Source organism: Peromyscus leucopus, chromosome 23 (genome assembly GCF_004664715.2).
Source record: "Peromyscus leucopus breed LL Stock chromosome 23, UCI_PerLeu_2.1, whole genome shotgun sequence".
In the NCBI taxonomy this organism is placed as follows: Eukaryota; Metazoa; Chordata; class Mammalia; order Rodentia; family Cricetidae; genus Peromyscus; species Peromyscus leucopus.
In genome coordinates this window covers 31,711,093-31,730,918 of record NC_051082.1, presented here as the reverse complement: position 1 = coordinate 31,730,918, position 19,826 = coordinate 31,711,093, and the positions used below count along the sequence as shown (strand labels likewise).

The 19,826-nt window shown below is 44.8% G+C and overlaps 1 protein-coding gene and 1 long non-coding RNA gene across 2 annotated transcripts in view; one reads left to right on the top strand and one right to left on the bottom strand.

The window, feature by feature from the left end:
- Positions 1 to 19,826, top strand: part of Flt1 (fms related receptor tyrosine kinase 1) — a 167,845-nt gene that overhangs the window by 39,213 nt on the left and 108,806 nt on the right. Inside the window, exons 4-10 of the mRNA XM_028878044.2 lie at positions 5,290 to 5,414; positions 7,174 to 7,336; positions 7,449 to 7,585; positions 10,551 to 10,725; positions 12,091 to 12,208; positions 14,735 to 14,904; positions 15,804 to 15,963. Coding sequence (XP_028733877.1) covers positions 5,290 to 5,414; positions 7,174 to 7,336; positions 7,449 to 7,585; positions 10,551 to 10,725; positions 12,091 to 12,208; positions 14,735 to 14,904; positions 15,804 to 15,963 — 1,048 coding nt within the window. The remainder of the gene's footprint in view (positions 1 to 5,289; positions 5,415 to 7,173; positions 7,337 to 7,448; positions 7,586 to 10,550; positions 10,726 to 12,090; positions 12,209 to 14,734; positions 14,905 to 15,803; positions 15,964 to 19,826) is intronic.
- LOC119086522 lies at positions 11,412 to 16,496 on the bottom strand. The gene is made up of 3 exons (XR_005089827.1): positions 16,288 to 16,496; positions 11,796 to 12,286; positions 11,412 to 11,696 (listed from the first exon to the last, which is right to left on the bottom strand). It is a non-coding gene; the product is annotated as an uncharacterized LOC119086522 (long non-coding RNA).

Genomic DNA, 19,826 nt, shown 5'->3' with positions numbered 1-19,826 from the left:
GTCTGCTCTAATGTCTCACGTCTGTCTATGCTTCCATGAGGCCTGTTCTAATGTCTCACATCTGTCTGTACTTCCATGCAGTCTGCTCTAATGTCTCACATCTGTCTATACTTCCGTGACATCTGCTCTAATGTCTCACATCTGTCTATACCTCCGTGAGGTCTGTTCTAGTGTCTCACATCTGTCTATACCTCCGTGAGGTCTGTTCTAATGTCTCACTTCTGTTTGTAGCAGTTTGAGTCTATTTTTTCTCCTTGGACTACTGGATAAGTTTTGTCACATTGTGTTCACCCTTTCAAAGGCTCAGTCGTCAGCTTACTGTTACTTTCCCTCTAAATGTGTGTTAGTTCATCCTCTGAGTGTGATGCCTTGTGTTGTCCTCTTCATTCCAAAGCATTTTCTGATCCCTCTTTTGAGTTCTTCTTTGACCAACTTGTTGTTTAAGAATGTGTCATCTAATTTCTAGTTTTTCCAGTCTTCCCAATTTCTGTTACTGAATTCTAAATAACACACTCTACATTCATTCTATTCTTTTGACTTTATTAAGCTTTGTTTTATGGCCTAGCATGTGCTCTGTCATTGAAATTCTCTGTGTGCACTTAAGAAGCATGTCTAGCCTGCTTGGATGAGTGCGGTGTTCTATGCATGTGTCAGGTGTACTTGGTTACTAGTGTTGCTCAAGTACTCCCTTCCTGTTTGATCTTCTGTCCAGTTATTCCATCTTCACTGAAAGGAATATGGGACTGGAGAGAGGGCTCAGTGGTTAGGAGCATTGGCTGCTCTTGCAGAAGATCTGGGTTCGATCCTCTGGGTTCGATCCTTAGCACTCACATGGTAAACTGCCTACAACTGCTTGTAACTCCAGTTCCAGAGGATCCGGTGCCCTCTTCTGGCCTCCTCTGGTGCATATGAACTCACAGAAGCACATAGAGACACATGAAATTAACTAACTTTTTTTAAAAAGTAGAAAGCTAGCCAGGCAGTGGTGGTGCACACCTTTAATCCCAGCACTTGGGAGGCAGAGGCAGGCAGATCTCTGAGTTCAAGGCCAGCCTGACCTGTAGAGTGAGTTCCAGGACAGCCAGGGCTACACAGAGAAACCCTATATTGGGTGGAGGGGGGTGGTTGGAGGTTGAAGTATTCGTGTTGTTGTTTTACTACATTTTTCCCTCCCATTCTGTCGGGTTTTGCTTCTTGTGTTGTGTGTTGTTAGATGCGTACACATTTATCATTGTTATGTCTTCCTGATAGATTGGTCCTCTTACTGTGATTAAGTATTCTCTATCTCTAGCAACATTTACTGCTTTAAAGTCTATTTGGGGCTGGATACACAGCTTAGGACCTAAGAGTACTTGTTCCAAAGGATCAGAGTTCGGTTCCCAGCACCCATGTTGGGTGCCTACACTACCTGTGACTTCAGCTCCACAGGAAATCCAACACCCGCTCCTAGCTGTTGCAGACACTTGTGGCAGACACAGGTGGCCTACACACACACACACACACAGGTAAATCTTTTTAAAGGTCTATTTTGTTTGATGTCATAGGCACTCAAATCACGTGATAGCTGAAAAGCTGAACTAACAAACCCTTGGCAGACAGTGTGAGTCTGTGAAGAATTTGCATCTTTTCTTTGGCTTGCATATATTTCAAAGAAAAAATTTTTTTTCTTTACCAATCAGCAAACCATCATCAGTGTTAGATCTAATCCACAGCCTGAAAACCTGCGGAGAGTCCCATGCCCAGATGTAGATGTCTTTGTGGGATTGGTTAGTGCTTATCCTCTCCACTTCTTCAATAAAGTGAAAACCACACCCTCCTTTTTAATCCCTCAGAGTCCCCAAGACCAGGACTTGGCAGAAAATAAAAATGAAGGGAAAGATAACCAGGAAAAAGTCTATATGCATCTTTAAAATGTGTGTGCGTGGGCTGGAGAGATGACTCAGTGGTTAAGAGCACTGACTGCTTTTCCAGAGGACCCAGGTTCAATGTCCAGCACCCACCTGGCAGCTCACAACTGTCTGTAATTCCAGTTCCAGGGGACCTGACACCCAATGGCAAAACACCAATGCATGTAAAAATAATAAAAATCTTTTTTTAAAAAAATGTGTGTGTGCTAGGAAGCAGGATGCTTACTTTTGAACCTGCTTTCAAATAAAAGAGAAGAGGGCTTTTAAAAATTGAGGAGGGGGTCACTTACTTGCATCAGTGTGGGTTAGAACTGGAGTCAGAATGACATTCTCCACACTGTGTGCGTTAACGTGCCATCGTGGTTACAGGTCCCCAAAGGAAAAACAGCCATTAAAACCCGACACAGTTCTTCTACTCTTAGCAAGGGTCTCTGATCTCTCCTTGTCCACTTGCACTGAAGAGTGACAGCCCAGATTCTCCCCCTGGGTGGGAAGACCGCCATACGCCCTGCCAGGTTCCTGCCACTGCTGTGAGCCCTAAAGGTTCAGGGGGTGAGGACAGCGTTATCTTGAGTCCTCGGTGACGGTGTGTGAGTGGCCTGAGCACTGGCCTCTTCTCACTCTTTCAACAAGCAGCCACTTTGATTGCAGGAACCCACTCTGGCTGGGTGTAGTAGTCATTTTTAATTTTATAACAAAGACAAATACATCCTATGGGAGTAGGAAGTGGTTTTACTGGTGATATTAATGGAACTGTGACCTCTCCCATACCTATGGTCCTACAAAACAAAATATGTTTGTATTATGTCAGGCAAGTTCATTCTGTGCTCTTCCTTGAAGCAAGTTGCAAAGGAAATGTACTTTTAATAAGCCCAGAGAGTAGAATGGTGTGTGTGTGTGTGTGTGTGTAGAGGCATAGGGTCATTTGCAAATGTGGACTTCTAGTGCTGCTATTGGCTGACATACAAACAATATGTTTTTAGTTGTGTTTGGACGGACGTCTTTGAGTTTCAGCGGGCCGTCTGCTGACACTGAGGCAGGCCTTTGGGAGACAATAGCTGGGTGAAATCTAAGTGTTTGGGGGAGTCCACAGAAGCAAAGGGACAAAGGGACTCAGAGGCAAAGATGATCCCATTTGAAATTGCTGTTTCTTGAGCTGAGAGCTGATGACACCGTGTTTACGATTTCCTCTAGAAACTTCTGATGTCAGTGTTCTTTGTTGGAAATGGTTGTCTGAGAAGAAAGTAAATGAATATGAAGGATTTATAGTTCAGTTAAAGGAATTAAGCTCTTTCCTGTTGTTTCTGTTTACCCTTGGGACATACTGTCTGTCTGTCTCTCGTCTCTCTCTCTATTGTAGAGAGACTTGGCAGGAGGAAGAGAGAGCACGATGCAGACCTGGCCCTACTGGGCGTCTGCCTTGGCATCCTCATCTATGGGGGAGGATGTGGTTCTGACCAGCACCCCATCTCCACATCACTTATTTTCTCCCTTTGCTCATGTTCTACACGCACCGAGAATTCCTAATCAACACAACAGCTCTATTATAAACGGTGGCAGTCGAAATGAACGCCGATCAATGACAAGTGGGTTGTTTTCCTCAAGCGCAGATGGATAGTGCTTTCTAACTTGAGTTTTAACTTTAATGGTTATTATTAAATGATATATGATTATTCTAGAAGAACCAACAGAGAAAATTACCCAGCTGAGCATGAGAACTCTGTGTGAGTTCAAGGCCAGCCTAGTCTACAGAGTTAGTTTCAGGCTAGCCAGAGCTACATAGTAAGACCTTTCCTCAAAAAAAAAAAAAAAAAAAAAAAAAAACCCAAAAAACAAAAACCAAGAAGGAAAAAATAAAAAGGAAAAGAGAGGAGGAGAGAATAACTCATAAAACTAACATCCAAAGATAACTAACTTTTTCCCCCTCCCACTTCCTACACCCCTGGCCCCAATTCCTTAAAAAAAAAAAAAGGTACCTAGCCAAGTAGCCGAGGCTGGCCATCTGTCCTGCTTCCTTGACTAACCTGCTGGGATTATGGGTGTGGATCACAAAGCCTGGATCCAGTGTGTTTGTTTTCTGTTTTCTCTGCCACTGCAAGTCTGAAATCAAGGTGTTTCCAGGGCCAGCCCCCACCATACCTGTTAGGAATCTGCATCTTCACCTCCCATCTCCTTAGTCTGGCTTCCCAGCATCCTTTGACTGGCAGACATCACATCAGCCTCTGCTTCTGTTCTTCTTACAGGGCTGTTTTAAGATTCCTATGATAGGCTGAGGGTCCACTCTCCTTAGCTTAAGTAACTCCATTCACTCAACTCTCTTTCCATGTAGGCCCCATTCAGAAGTACCAAGTGCTCAGGACCTCACCAGCCTCGCTCACACAGTCACCGCGCAGCCACCGTGGGTGTGTGGCAACCCTTGCCTGCTGACAGCATTGGTTTCTCTAATAGTCATCCTGTGTCAGCATCTAGGTTTGAGGGAGGACCAGCCAGCGAGCGGGTCGGGGCCTTCTTGGTTTTTTCATTCTGGGCTCTTGGTCCCTAAAGTTCGGAACCAAGTCGGGGAAGTGAGAACCCAAACAAGGGATCATTGTTTGAGGATGTCCACGGATTCCTGCAGACAAGAGCAGGGTGGACAGTGAGAACATTTCTAGAAATAGCTGATGTTCATTCTGGTTCCTTGGAGGAAGGACAAGGAAGTCCAGCAGGTAGTTAGATTCCTCCTTGCCCCTGAGAGACAATGCCACACTTTCCAAAGAGGTGTTCTGGTGATGATACAAAGGCTCCTCCAGACCTCTCAGCAAGCGGATAAGCCTTGCGCGGTGAAGAGACGCGCCTAACCAGATGAAACGTGTGCATTTCCTGGAACACGTGCATTTCCCGGCCCGCTTTCCCACTCATCCCGAGTTACCAGGCAGGGGCTAGAAAGCCTTCAGGTGGTGCCTCTGCCATTCAAATGATAATCCCTCCGGTTTGCTTACTTCTGCCTTGCCCCATCTCTCCCAAGTGGTAGCACCTGTGTGTTCCCAGTGGCCACAGAGGCCCTGGGGGGTACTTCCTGGGCCACTTAACATAGCCGGAGTTTATGCAGAACCTCTGCCCCCCTCTCCCTTACTGCACTCCCAAAGCTTTTGCACGTGGTGGTTCCCTGTAACTGCATATTAGGGTGTCAGGGTAACCCCACTGAAGAACTGAAGAAGCTGGGTTCCTTTGGGAGACAGACAGACACACAGAAGGCTGGATTCAGGGACAAAGCACAAGCTGTTTGCTGTGCGGTGAGGGCCTGGCGTGAGGGCCTGGCGTGGCTGCCGCAGAGCTTCAGGGACAGTCCTGTCTACACTGTAGACGTACATTTCCAATTACTTCTCTGTTTTCCCCCACTCAGATGCAGGGAGTCCTTTCATAGAGACGCACAGCGACATACCTAAAGTTGTGTACATGACGGAAGGACGAGAACTCATCATCCCCTGCCGGGTGACGTCACCCAACGTCACAGTCACTCTGAAAAAGGTAAAGCTCAGTGCTACTCCCATCACAGTTTTGCTTCAAAAGTGTTACAACATGCAGGGCGGTGGCTGGCGGCACACGCCTTTAATCCCAGCACTTGGGAGGCAGAGGCAGGCGGATCTCTGTGAGTTCGAGGCCAGCCTGGTCTCCAGAGCAAGTTCCAGGAAAGGTGCAAAGCTACACGGAGAAACCCCGACTTGAAAAACCAAAAAAAAAGTATTATGACATTTTAAGCCTCTGGAATCATTTTCTCACAGACATCTGGACTTCTCCTTATGGAAGAATCTTAGGACATTATCGTTTGGCTCTTAAACAACCTGAATCTTAAAACAGCCCTGTAAGAAGAACAGAAGCAGAGGCTGACGTGATATGGACAGGAAACACTAGTAGGGTGGTGTATATTTAAGGAGAGTCAAATGATAATGTCCTAAGCATAAATCTAAATAATAGAAGAACCAAACCCACGACAAGTTTTGGTATACTGTCAGTCACATATCCAAAAGCGAGGGTCAGTTGTGTCGCTCATGTGGATGAGCTGGTGTCTGGGTAGAGTATCCACGGCTAGCGTTGGGGCCATCAGCAGGGCCACAGGATCTCCTTTTTGGGAATCACACATAAGGAACCAGCCTTAGGTCTGAGTTTGTCCTGTCCTAGAGACAAAGGCCTAAGTCCTGGGTGGTACCCAGACTTCACATCTTAGAAAAAAAGAGGGAAAGAACTCCATCCATGAGAGTCCTCCTCAAATTCTAAGTTGTATATTTAGAAAAGGAAGAGGTTTCCAATCAAGCCCAGAGAAGAGAGAACAAATATGTCAGACCATCCAAAGAGCCGGCAGGCTGCTGGTACTCTTCAAAAGCTTTCCCAAGAGAACTTTAGAGGGTAAGGACCAACCAGCCCCGACCCCACCCAGCACCTAGCCAGTCCACACAGGTGGATATCCGGGGCTGGAGAGATGGCTCAGTGGTTAAGAGCACTGGCTGCTCTCTCTTCCAGAAGACCTGGCTTTAATTCCCAGCAACCACATGGTAGCTCACAACTGTCTGTAACTCCAGTTCCAAGGGATCCAGCACCCTCATACACATGTGGGCAAAACACCCAATGCACATAAAATACAAATAAATAAATTATTTTTAAAAACAAAAAAGTGGGTATCAGGCAAGCTTTGGGCAGTGACTGTAGTTGGGAAGTCAGAAGTGTCCCTCAGGGACAGGTTCGAGTCCCCATCCCATCTGTGTCCTGTTGCCAGTAGGTGTCAGGGCTGGAGTCAGTAGGGGAGTCTTACTCAACTGCTCAAGAAAATACCTTGGGTTGGGCGGTGGTGGCGCACGCCTTTAATCCCAGCACTCGGGAGGCAGAGACAGGCGGATCTCTGTGAGCTCAAGGCCAGCCTGGTCTACAAAGCAAGTTCCAGGACAGGCACCAAAACTACACAGAGAAACCCTGTCTCAAAAAACAAAAAACAAAACAACAAAAAAGAAAGAAAGAAAGAAAGAAAGAAAGAAAGAAAGAAAGAAAGAAAGAAAGAAAGAAAGAAAGAAAGAAAAGAAAAGAAAAGAAAAGAAAAGACCTCGGTTCCAGTGCAGGGGACTCCTGGCCACAGTGGGCCCTGGTGTTGATCCTTGTGACTTCTCAGTCAGTGTCCCGCCCCATCTGGGAATGGCTCCGTGCAGCGGTTTGCACTGTGGGTGGAAGCCATGTTTTCTCATGTTGTGTTGACTCATCCCTACCAGGACTCTTGTTAAGCATGCTTCTTTCTTTCCAGTTTCCATCGGATACTTTGACCCCTGATGGAGAAAGAATTATATGGGACAGTAGGAAAGGCTTTATAATAGCAAATGCCACTTACAGGGAAATAGGACTCCTGAACTGCGAGGCCACAGTCAACGGGCACCTGTACCAGACAAACTATTTGACCTATCGGCAAAGTAAGTACTGTCCCCACAGGTGTGGACCCCGGGGACAGTCCTTCGCCTCCCTCTGATCTGTGAAATCTTCATTTTTTTTTTTTAACATTTTTTTTTAATCTTATACTTGCAGCCAATACAATCCTAGATGTCCGCATAAGGCCTCCAAGCCCGGTGAGATTGCTGCACGGTCAAACTCTTATCCTCAACTGCACTGCGACCACTGACCTGAACACGAGGGTGCAGATGAGCTGGAATTACCCTGGTAAAGTGAGTGCCGCTTTTCCAGTTCTTCCTCCCGTGGGGCACTGTTTGTGTCTGCTTTGAGCGAGTGAAACCCCACTGGGTTTTTGAAGTGGGAAAAATGAGAAAATCCTGCTCCCAGGGCGGTGTGGGTGGACAGGAAAGCGGCAGGTTTGAACGGGTGCCTCCCTGGCCTGGCGGTCCCTGGCTGTGATAGTGCAGATCCGGGCTTTGATGTCTGGGCCTTGTTTTGAAGGGTAAAGGCTGCTCTTTCCACTGGTGAGTCTGGAAGGCAAGCAGGCCGGTCCGTCCTGCATTAGGACTGCAAGAAGGGAGGGGATTTATCACTCAGTGCCAGGCAAGGACTATCTTTTGTCATAACAACTCTTCAGGAGATTGTCCTTGTCAGCGCATTCATAGAAGGTTCTGGCAGACAGTCAGGCACCTGATTACGGTGTGTTTGGTAAAGATACTTCAAGCCAGCCAGCCAATGCGGCACTCCTTAACTGTCAAAGGGGCCATTCTGTCCTTCAAGAGTGAAAATGAGAGGTTTGGAGGCAGAGCTGGTTTCCTTGTTCAGGTTAAGCATCCTTGCAAGTGCCGGTTACTTATTGAAACACACAGATGGGAAAACAGCGATAAGCTGGGAAGAAAACGCTGGCAGGAGGCCCACTCCCATTTCTCATGTGCCAGGGTGATTTATGTCGCACATCCCAAGGACGGGTGTTTGTTATGTCATTCAGACTGCCAATCAAAATTAATTTATGATTAAATCGTGAATGAAAGATTAATGCTTCAGCTCCAACTTGTTTTCATCAACTCTTTTTTTTTTCCCCCTGTGGAAATAGAAAAACTTTGCAACAAAAGATGTAATATGTTCCCTATAGGAACTGATCAGATATTGACAATTTTCTAGAAAATACTGTTACTCCGTTTAACTAAAAATGCAATAACATGAAGCAATATCTTCTGATAGAAATAAAAATTCTTGATAAATGTCAAGAGGGAAGAGACTTTTATCCAGTTCCTATTGCTATCAAGAATGTTCATACTGGGCCAGATGGTGGCGCACGCCTTTAATCCCAGCACTTGGGAGGCAGAAGCAGGCGGATCTCTGTGAGTCTGAGGTCAGCCTGGTCTACAGAGCGAGTTCCAGGACAGGCTCCAAAGCTACATAAATCCTGTCTCAAAAAACAGACAAACAAACAAACAAAAAAGAATGTTGATACTGGAGGATGGAAAGATGGCTCAGAGGTTAAGAACACTGGCTGCTCTTACAGAAGACCCAGATTCAATTTCCAGCACCTACATAGTAGCTCAGAACCATCAGTAACTCCAGATCCCAGGGGATCCAAAGCCCTCTTCTGGCTTTCTCAGGCTCCCAGGCACACACATGGTGTATAGACATACAGACAAACAAAACACCCATACCATACACAGAAAATAAATCAATTAATAACAAAAATTCAAAGAGGGTATTAGTACTATATATACCAAATACCAGTAACCTTTTTTCCCCCTTAAATTTATTTACATTTATGTGCATTGGTATTTTGCCTGTAAGTAAATCTGTGTGAGAGTGTCAGATCTTGGAGTTAGAGACAGTTGTTAGCTACCAGGTGGGTGCTGGGATTTGAACCCAGGTCCTTTGGGAAAGCAGTCAGTGCCCTTAACCACTGAGTCATCTTTCCATCCTCCCCTCCCCGCCCCCGCCCCCCACCAGTAGCCTTCTAAAACAGTGCTGTCCTGTAGAACTTTCTGTGATAGAAATATTCTCTTTCTGCCTTGTACAATCAAGTGTCCATTAGCCACTGTGGTGGATGAACACTTAAACTGACTAGCTGCAGCGGGAAATTCCTCATCTTGAGTAGCTGTATTAAATGGCCACATGCAGCTGGTGGCCACAGAGCTGGAGGCCTGGATGAGTTCTTTCCCAAAGGACAAACCATGCCAACAACACACTTGGGAAGAAAACTCTTTAGAGGGGAAGTCACGCCTCTGGACGGAGTGGCGCAAAGGCTCCTGGGTCTGTTACACTGGAGACTGGTCCTGACTTTTCACAGCAGTGATTGACAGTTGTGTCTTTTGTTATTGCTGAGAACCACGCAAATGGCCTAAACATATGTCTGTGCCAACGGGGAATTAAAAGGCGGGTGGGTGAAAGTTGACTGAGCATGGCGGAGGGAACCAGACTCGAGACCCTCAGCTCTGTCTGGACAGCTTCCAAGTCCTTTTCCCACGACCCTCCCCAGGGAAGGACTTGAGAGAGGGAAATGACGCGCGCGCGCGGTCCGTGTTATAAGAGGAACAATTGAAGGAGGCGGCCTCGCATCTTCTCCCAGCAGTGAGCAGGCCGCTGCAGCCAACCAGACAGCAGAACGTGGTCTTTCCCTGAGATAAGGGACAGGCCCTGCAGATGATGGCCGAAATGACCTCTGGGTGTGCACATCCCATGTCCCTTTCCCACCATTCAGCAGAAGCTGATGAGCATGGCTCAAAATGTGAAATAACGAAAAGGGAGTAGCTGGAGCCAGGACCTGAATTTCCATTCCCACCGGTGGGAAGGGGAACTTGTGTTTATTTACAGGAACACCACCATTGAGTCTGAGGAGACAGGCTGCTGTTCAGAGGGGAGCCTGTGGTGGGGAGAAATCACTAAATGCATACCCAAGGGACCCGAGTTCCTGGTATTCTGGGGCCAGTACCTCTGTCACTTCCATTTCCTCGCTGGTAACAAAGCAAAAGCCTGGGATCTCACCAGGTGGTCACAATGTGTATGTGAAGGCCCCACTCACAGAGGTGGAGTGCTAACTAAAGGCTAGCCTGCTGGCATGGGTGCAAATCTAGACAGAGGCGTGGCTTCCTGACCCTTTGCTGGTGGTGGATCTGGTGTGCCTGCTAACCTGAATACTGATTTGAGGAAGGCAGAACCACCGTAACCTCGGGCAAGAACAGTGGGGACTTCTCCACCCACTGTGCGTTCTCTTTCTAGGCATGGAAGAGAGCTACCATCAGGCAGCGGATCGACCAAAGCAGTCGCCACAGCAATGTGTTCCACAGTGTTCTTAGGATCAGCAACGTGCAGCGCCATGACAAGGGACTCTATACCTGCCGCGTGAAGAGTGGGTCATCGTTCAGATCGTTCAACACCTCCGTGCACGTGTATGGTAAGCAGCAGAAGTCAGACATGCAGACTCACACTACGCTTTCCAAGTGGTCTAGGCATTAAGAATTGGCAAAAAGAAAAAAAAAAAAAGTCAATGTTCTTTTCACTAAGAGTTACAACCGTGAACGAAGGCTGCTTCCCTTGAGCCACCAAAGGCATATTAAGCACACTTCATACTCTTTAAATTGAATACTTTTGGGAAGAGGGAATGGAAAGATTGTAAAAGTCTGAGGTGGGGGAGGACCAGAGCAAAACAATGTCTTCTGGATGGGACAAGACCGCACATTCATGACCCCATGACAGTTGTGGTTGTCTGTACAGGGCCTGCACAAGACCAAGCCAGTTAACATTCCCATGTGGCTATGGAAGGGATTCACGAGCTTGTACCCCTAACTGAGGAGCTGTGGACAGCTAATGGCTTCTGGGGGGGGGGGTGTCAGTTTTCTTTAAGGGTGTGGCCCCTTGTAGGTCATTGTGCCCACGCAGATGGCTCCACACCCACAAGTATATAGCCAGCACGAGCTGGAGTTGATGGGTTATTAAATAAAAAGAGAGGATATTTAAATAAAAGAGAGGATATGAAGTCGGGGAGTGGGGAGGAGATGGGTTAGATCTTCAAGGAATTACCACAAGGAGAAGGGGAGGAGAATATGATCAATAGCGAGTGTATGAAATTCTCAAAGATGAATGTTAACTTTTAAAAATACTGCTTTTGATGTGGACAGTCTTGATTTTGGATGCTTCGATTAGTAACGTAGATTGTAAAGCAGTCACGATTTCCTCATTTACTGTTCCATATGACCAAAGCAGAACCTGTGGACCAGTTTTACTTTATCTGGGGGAAATTCCCCGGATACTACCATGAGGTGGATGTAGAAAAATACAATAAATCACCTGGAATTAATGATCTTCTGCAACTTGTCTAAGTACCACGGAATGCCCAAACGGTTGCTTGATTATGAGATGTAAATTCTGTAAGGACAACGAAAGACTTTGTGTCCATTGCTGCAAAGGAAAACAGTGTTCTGAGAAGAGCTCCCATGCTCTTGGAGACACTTTCTGTCCTTTTACCTTTCGGAGCTTGACATTTCAGCCCAGAGCAACTTTCTCCATCTTCATTGTATCAGCTAGGTAGATTTTAGAAATCCTGTCCCTCGTCATTGTGGGAGATCGCCTGTACGCTGCTTTACGTCTCTAGGACTTGCTGGCAGTTGACCTGAAGGCATCACTCGTCGGTTGGCACTTGGGCTCCTGGACAGGCTCCATCATGTTCCATTCGTTGACCGCATCTCTCTTAGGGAAGGGGTGAGCGTATGTTGACGTAAATGCATCCTTTCCTGATGCACTATCATTTCTTCTTTCAAAGGAAAGGGATTCATCAGCGTGAAGCATCGGAAGCAGCAGGTGCAGGAAACCATAGCGGGAAAGCGGTCCTACCGTCTGTCCATGAAAGTGAAGGCCTTCCCCTCTCCAGAAGTCGTATGGTAGGACTGCAGTCATTTCTGTATCGGTTAAGATGATTTTTACAAGTAGGAACTTAGGAACTTCAGTGGCTCCCATTCCTGAAAGGGACAGCAAGAGAAGGTGTTTGGGGCAACTCTGGAGAGGTGGACATGGTGTTGATTTCTGGGTGGTGGCACTGGGGAGGCCTGGATGGACCTGGGAGCGGTGCCCAGGGGTGAAGCAAGAGTTGAGGGGTTTGAGTGCCCGTTCAGTTCGGCAGTCGCTCACACATACTAAATTCCCGCATCTCCAAACCTTCCTATGATGTCAACGTTCTTTGAATGAGATGTGCTGGGCAATAACACAGAGGCATCTTGAATGTGTAGCATGCTCTATTAACCCTGAAGAAGTGGGCCCTTGTAATGAGGATGCCAAAAATAATTCCTTTATGTGTAGCTGGGTTGAAAGTCCCAGCCTTGGTTTAAAATTTCAACAAACATTAATAGCGGCAGGACTTACTCATGGGTAGGTGTAGACAAGTGGACCTACTTGAATTAATTACGGTTTTCTTTGGCTTGAAGTATTCAGAAATACCTGACACGATTCTTTTCTTTAAAAAGTCAGACCAGTACAGTACCTACGTAAAACAATGCAATCTGTCTTAAATCTGCAGTTATTTTGCTAAATTACTTTTTAATGCCATTATCCTTGGCTTAAATCACTACATTTTAAACAAAAGGTCCACTCACTGTTGTTAGAAAAACAATCCATACAATAGAGAAGCACTGCCATTTTGGAAAATCCTCACAAGAATTTGTCTGGCCCTCAGTCCTTCAGTGTTTATTTGCAGCTAACTCTTTTGTTTTTTTTTTGGCCGGGGGTGGGGGGCGCGGCGTTCAAGATAGGGTTTCTCTGTATAGCCCTGATTATCTACCAAGGCCTCAAATTCACAGAAATCCACCTACCTCTGCCTCCTCAGTGCTGGGCTGGGATTAAAGGTGTGAGCCACTACACCCAGCTCCTAACTCAAATATTTAATAGGAAATTAAATAACAAGTTGAAACCGTGTACTAAACCTTCACAGCATTGTAGTGGGAAATAAATGGATATTTTTATTTTATAATATCTAAGAAGTTACTAAAACGTTGTAATTTTCTTGCTAGACATGCAAAAGTATGGTTTAAGAAAAGAAGAATTGTTAAATTTAATCGAACAGTTGGTAGTAATTTAATGAGCAGGCAGCATACTCACTCCTTCGAATCTAAACACACCCGTGTCTGTCCATGCTGATTTGTTCAGTAACAGAGTAGCAAGGAACAATAATACAAAATAGCCACTTTTGAAACGATGCCTTGTTAGTAGGATGCAACCGAAACAATACCAACATGCTGTTTGTGATCACAGCATAGCATTTTAACTGACTCGGAACTTGTCCCCAGAGGGCTTGTCCCCAGGTCTGAAGGCCTGACTAAGAACCATTTCTACCTCTTTCTACAGCACAGTACACGCCCTAAAAATGAAAGGGCCTGTTGAAAGAACTGTGCGTTTGAAATCACAGGGCTGGAGAGATGGCTCAGTGGTTAAGAGCACTGGCTGCTCTTGTAGAGGACCTGGCTTCGCCTCCCAGCACTCACAAGGAAGTTCACAACCACCTGTAACTCAGTTTCAGGGGGTCCAGCGCCCTCTTCTGACTTCTGTGGGTACTGCACACACATGGTGCACATAGGTGCATGCAAGCAAACACTTAAACATCAGACAAAAGTAAGTCTTTAAAAAACAACAAAGTATAAAATTAAGCCATAGACTGAGTTCGAAGGGGTCTTGAGAACTTCTAGAAGTCTTGAGGGACACGAGATCAAGACAGAGAGTCACTGATGATTATCTGCCATCACACTTGTGACAGCATGCAGATAGGGCCAGGCCAGGCCAGGCCACCCGAGTCTCACTACAAACAGATGACATCAAGGCATCGATTCTACATTAAAAACATCTTTAAATTCCTGCTGCCTGGCACCTCTCATTGTTCTTCCTCAAGGGGGATTATCTTGATTTCACGACAGTGTCTCTGTGAAAGGAACAATTGGTGTGACCATTTATGTAATTAATAAGAACTCCACATGAGCCCACAATGGGAGCGTCTATTTTTAATTTTTATCAGATCTAGCTGATCTGACTTATAAAAGCACGTGCACTGCTCATGGAGCCTTAAAGAAAACCCTTGAGGAACAGCTTGACCCACTCAGACCGGAGCCTCTGAGTTGGTACTTAGGTCTCACTGGCTACCAACACCCTCGTGGGTATGTACAGCCACCACTTTCTCTTCTTCATTCATTCAGTCCTTCCTCTTTGTGGACAAAGAGGAAATTCTATCCAGTTTAAATCTCTCACTTGACTTTATTAAACAGTGTCTGAAGTTTAAAAAAACAAACAAACAAACAAAAAAATAGTGCTCACGTCCAAAGACTCAAAATGAATCCACTTGAGGTCTCAAACTGAAATGGCAAATGCCACCGAAGTGACATCATGACATGAATGACCTGACTTACCCACCATGCTGTTAACCCCAGGTTAAAAGACGGCTCCCCTGCAACGGAGAAGTCTGCTCGCTATTCGGTGCACGGCTACTCACTAATTATCAAAGATGTCACCACCGAGGACGCAGGGGACTATACGATCGTGCTGGCCATAAAGCAGTCAAACCTACTTAAAAACCTCACTGCTACTCTGATTGTAAATGGTAAGTTGAATTTCGAGCAATCTTTGCGTTCTATGGCTATTATTGACAATTCGTGAGTTCAAAGTCAGTATAAACTGTCAAAGAAAACAAACTTTCAAAGTATTTGTTTTTGAATTTAGTTTAGTTTATCGTATGAGTGTTTTGCCTGCATTGGTGTATGCACGTATGTGTGCCACATGCATACTGGTATCTGAGAAGGTCAGAAAAGGATGTCAGGTCCCCTGGACCTGGAGTTGCAGATGGCTGTGAGCCACCATGTAGGTGCTGGGAACCTGACCTGGGTCCTCTGCAAGAGCAGCTGGTGCTCTGAACTGCTGAGCCGTCTCTCCAGCCCCACATGAATTTTTATATTCTTAAACTGTTTCTAGTGGTTAGGCTGAAGCTCAGTGGTAGAGTACCTGCCTTATAAGTACAGAGCCCTGGGTTCCAGCCCCACAGAAAAACAAAGAAAAAAGTACTGCACTTCTGACCCATGGCAACTACTTCATCTTTTCTGGTTGGTTGGTTGGTTGGTTGGTTGGTTGGTTTTTTGAAACAGGGTTTCTCTGTGTTGCTCTGGCTGTACTGGAACTGACTCTGTAGACCAAGCTAACCTCATACACAGAGCTCTGCCTGCCTCTGCCTTCCGAGGGCTGGGATTAAAGGCGTGCGCCACGATGCCCATCTATTACTTCTTGTTTTCTTACCTCCTGCAGGCAAGGTGGCTTTGACTTATTACCACGATATTCATACTGTGGAATCAAATGGGCATTTTTCTACATAATATGAGCGTTTGTTTGTGGTGGTGTTTCCTGACATCAAAACCCACCTGACCGGTCGGTCTCTCATGGGAGAGATTCAGGAGGAAATCCTTGGCTCTGCCCTTGACTTCTCACTGCTCTCTCTCTCCTCCTCTCCAGCGAAACCTCAGATCTACGAAAAGTCTGTGTCGTCCTTTCCAAGCCCAGCTCTCTACCCACTGGGCAGCAGACAAGTCCTCACTTGCACCGTGTATGGGATCCCTCAGCCTGCAGTCACGTGGTTCTGGCACCCCTGTTACCACAATCGCTCCAAAGAAAGGTAGGGATGGTAACTTCCTGAAGAGTTTTCAAAGATTAACTAGATTCTCAATTGGCTACAACTGGGCATCACCGGATGTATACTGAATTGGGGGCAGAGGTTTTCCCTGCATTCTAGCAGGTAGACAACAGCTGTTGATTCTCATTGAAGACGCCCTACCGTTGGCTCATGGGATCTTTTTTTTTCTCAAGTAAACGGGAACATGGGAGAGAACCAAGGTTTCCCTGGGACCTGGGAGCTGTCATGTGACTTGGTTAGAGCTTGCCTGAGCCTTTTCCCAGTTGAGTGGCAGTGCCAAGAGCCCTCTCTCACTCTGTCACTTACCTGGTCTTCCCATCCTTCGTTTTCTCTTCATTGGCTGGAATCCAAGGTCTTCCCAACACATGGCTACTGTTTCCTCTTTCCGGCTTGGCTCACGCTTTTCCCTCTGTCTGAACTTTGCTTCCACCCATTGTCTGTCTCCTAAGAAGTTGGTTTTTATCAAGCCCCAAGGCTCTTCTTGTGGTACCGTCTCTGTGAACCCTCTGGACTGCCTCATTCCAGCTCATTTCTCCCTCCGAGGGGTGTGCTGCAGTTATTCACACACCATCATTGTTACATCAGTCCACGCGACCCGGTTTGTCTGTCTCCGGGCTCTGGATCCACTAACTACAGCCACCCAGCAGATAGTCAGTAGCTGCCGCACAGTGAATGCATCCCTACCCTCTGTCAGCGAGGAGGCATTTCCTTACATCCTGTCTGTGACTGAGCCCAGTTTGTTTAGTCTAGAGAGATGATACCTGTGCTGGTTCATGGGAGCTAATTGGAAGAAGAGGAACAGAACGGACAAATACCATAGGGAGATGCCATTGAAAGTGCCCATGGGTTACCATTATGCCCATCTAGTCTCCTTATTGCTTTTAACCCTGCCTGGAGAGTGCTGGGGACAATAATTGTTAAAGCAAAGCAAGCAAACTTCCAAACTAACTTGATAAAAGGTAAGCAAGGGCCGGGCGGTGGTGGCACACGCCTTTAATCTCAGCACTCGGGAGGCAGAGCCAGGCAGATCTCTGTGAGTTCGAGGCCAGCCTGGGCTACCAAGTGAGTTCCAGGAAAGGCGCAAAGCTACACAGAGAAACCGTCTCAAAAAAACAAAACAAACCAACAAACAAACAAAAAGTAAGCAAGGGGTAATTCTGTGATGGCTGTTTGCTTTCCTAGGATGTTCTTGCAAACCTGATTCTTCATCTGTGTCTTAATCCCTTGTTTAGGACACAGTATAATGATAGTGGAAAGTTCCTGTTGAGTGAAGGAATTCATGCAAATCAGCTCTTTCCACAGAAGTCTGAGTCTTCATTTGAGAGTCATTTTCTAAAAGTAGAAATAGAAGTTGCAAAACATTTAGGCCTTAGGGATGTTTCATTGAGAACACAAGCGACCTCCTGAGACAATATATCACTTTGCTAGTTTGAGTTAGGCACCAATCCCTACGTCAGGGGTCCATCTGTTTCAAGAATTGATATTTGTACTAACATGCAGATAAGTGAAATAATAAAAACTGGTCAGTGTAGGAAAAAAGTTTAGAGTCACATTTTTATGAAATAGCATAGCCCTTTGTAGACTTTTAAATTTTTGTTTCAATAACAGCAGATCTAAAATTTCAACTCTTGTCTTACTAAATTTTAACAGTAACTATGTTAGAAAAATGTAGTTATGAGGGATGGGGCGCCATATTATGAGTCTGGGGTTGACGATGCTGATGAGATATGACTGGAAGAGGGGGCTCGGCTGGAAGCATTGCTTCCCATTTTAGTCTCTGTGGTGTGTGAGATCTTTCTCCCCTCCCGTGAAGGATGCTCACCAAGTCCAGGAAAGACGTCTTACTCCTTTTTGAAGAAAAACACTTCAAACCTTAAATGTTTGTTGACTATTTGAATTATTCTGTTAAAGTCAATTTATTATTCTTAAATTTAATTTAATAATACATAAGATAGATCATACATGGAAGATTTGGCTCTTTTCCATGATGGTTCTTTTTTTTTTTTTTTAAATATGGCTTTGCTTGATATTATCTGCTGAAACTGTGTATACATGTAAGCAGCTTTGGGTCTTCGGTCAGAGGGTACTGGCTGAGCACCTGGCTGAGGCTTGGCGCTTGGTGGCTAAGTGAGAGATATTCAGAGTCACCAATGAGACTTTGACACACTGAAAATAGCAAAACAGCTTCATTACACTGTGTTGGAGAAGAAAAACCTGGCTTTATACCCAAATGAAGTCCTCTGACATTACTAAAAATTTACAAGTGTCTTCGTGTAGACATATTTTATATGCTTTGATTAACTTAGATTCATCTGTAGATAGGAACTTTCATTAGTGGCATGAATCGGCATGTTTTGTTACACTTACTTTGAGTTACATATTTTCATGGTAGTATTTACCCATGATCTTTGGTTATAAATATGCCTAACATTTTAGGATTATTTTATACATAATAACTATATATGTGCAGAATAATTATTAATGCCTAAATTTGAGACTCTTGTTCAAGGGCATATCTACATGGCCACAGCTCAAGCAGTAGTTTATTTTGGTATTCCCAACATTATTAATTGGTTTTCTGTGACCAGCCACTTAATATACCCAATTTAATACAAAAAGAGAGATTCAAACCACTTAAATTTCAGCATTTCCTAGAGTCTGACAAATATTTTAAAACTTCAGAAATACAATGCAGCTAGAAATTTCTTACTTAAAAATATGTGGTAGAAAAAAAATATATGTGGTAGAATGCTTTATGCAAATGAACTTTGTTTCAACTGAGTAATACTGTGGTTTCTGTTCCCCCTATAATTCATTCTTGTGAAGCATTAATAAGATGCTCTGGTGGGCTATTACACAGTAGGGGAGCTATAAATAACAATTATATGTTCTGTAACTCAAAAAATTTTGCAAAAGAATTCTCAATGTTCTTGCCACACACACACAAAAAGAATGATAAATGTTTCAGCTATGTTTAACATGATTTAAACACACTGCAATTTATATGTGTATGGAAGTTTCAAATAGCACCCTGTTATATGTCTAGTTTATAGGATTTTATGCATCAGCTTAAACATAACACAAAGAATGAAGTGAGGGTATTATTTAAATTTGTATAACTAATGAGCAAGAAGAAGTGACTGAATGTCTCCCATGTCCCTTTCCTATGCATTTGTATGGTAAAGTGCTCAGAGCAGAAGACAATTTCTTGCGAATGTTTGGTAAAATTGAAGGAAATTGTCAGCACTGAGTGAAGAGTGGTTTGGGGACTTTATCTTTAACAACCAACAGAGACTTCTAGATATTTGCTAACTCTCTTCCATGTTAGCCTAGCATCAACTTAGGAAGCTTCCATGAGAGTATTCAATGTTGGATATCCTTCTCATGTCCCCTGTTAACATGAAATAAAGATGATTAAACAAATTCAGTGTTGGATATCCTCATGTCCTCTGTTAACATGAAATAAAGATGATTAGACATACTTCACAGGCAGAGGTAACATGTCTGGGGAAAGTCTATGGAGATAAAAATTGGAGACTAGGCTCTTCCAAGCATATTGAGGACCACATTTCTCAGAGACCCATCTGCTCGTAAGGAACATTGAGGGAAAATGTTTGCATACATCAGAGCTAATTTCACAACATGAGAAATGTTAATGACTATTTCTGAAAAGTGAATAGAGATGATGGGAAGTCAGATGCAACTTCTCTGTGCTTTAAAAATAGAAATCTCGTAAGTCTAGGGGGAAATAAGCAGGTCAAAGAAGGAAAAATTAAAGAACTAGGAGGAGTTAAATAAAAGTAAAAGGAAGACCAACCAGAGAGGTGCTCTGGGAATGTGATTCA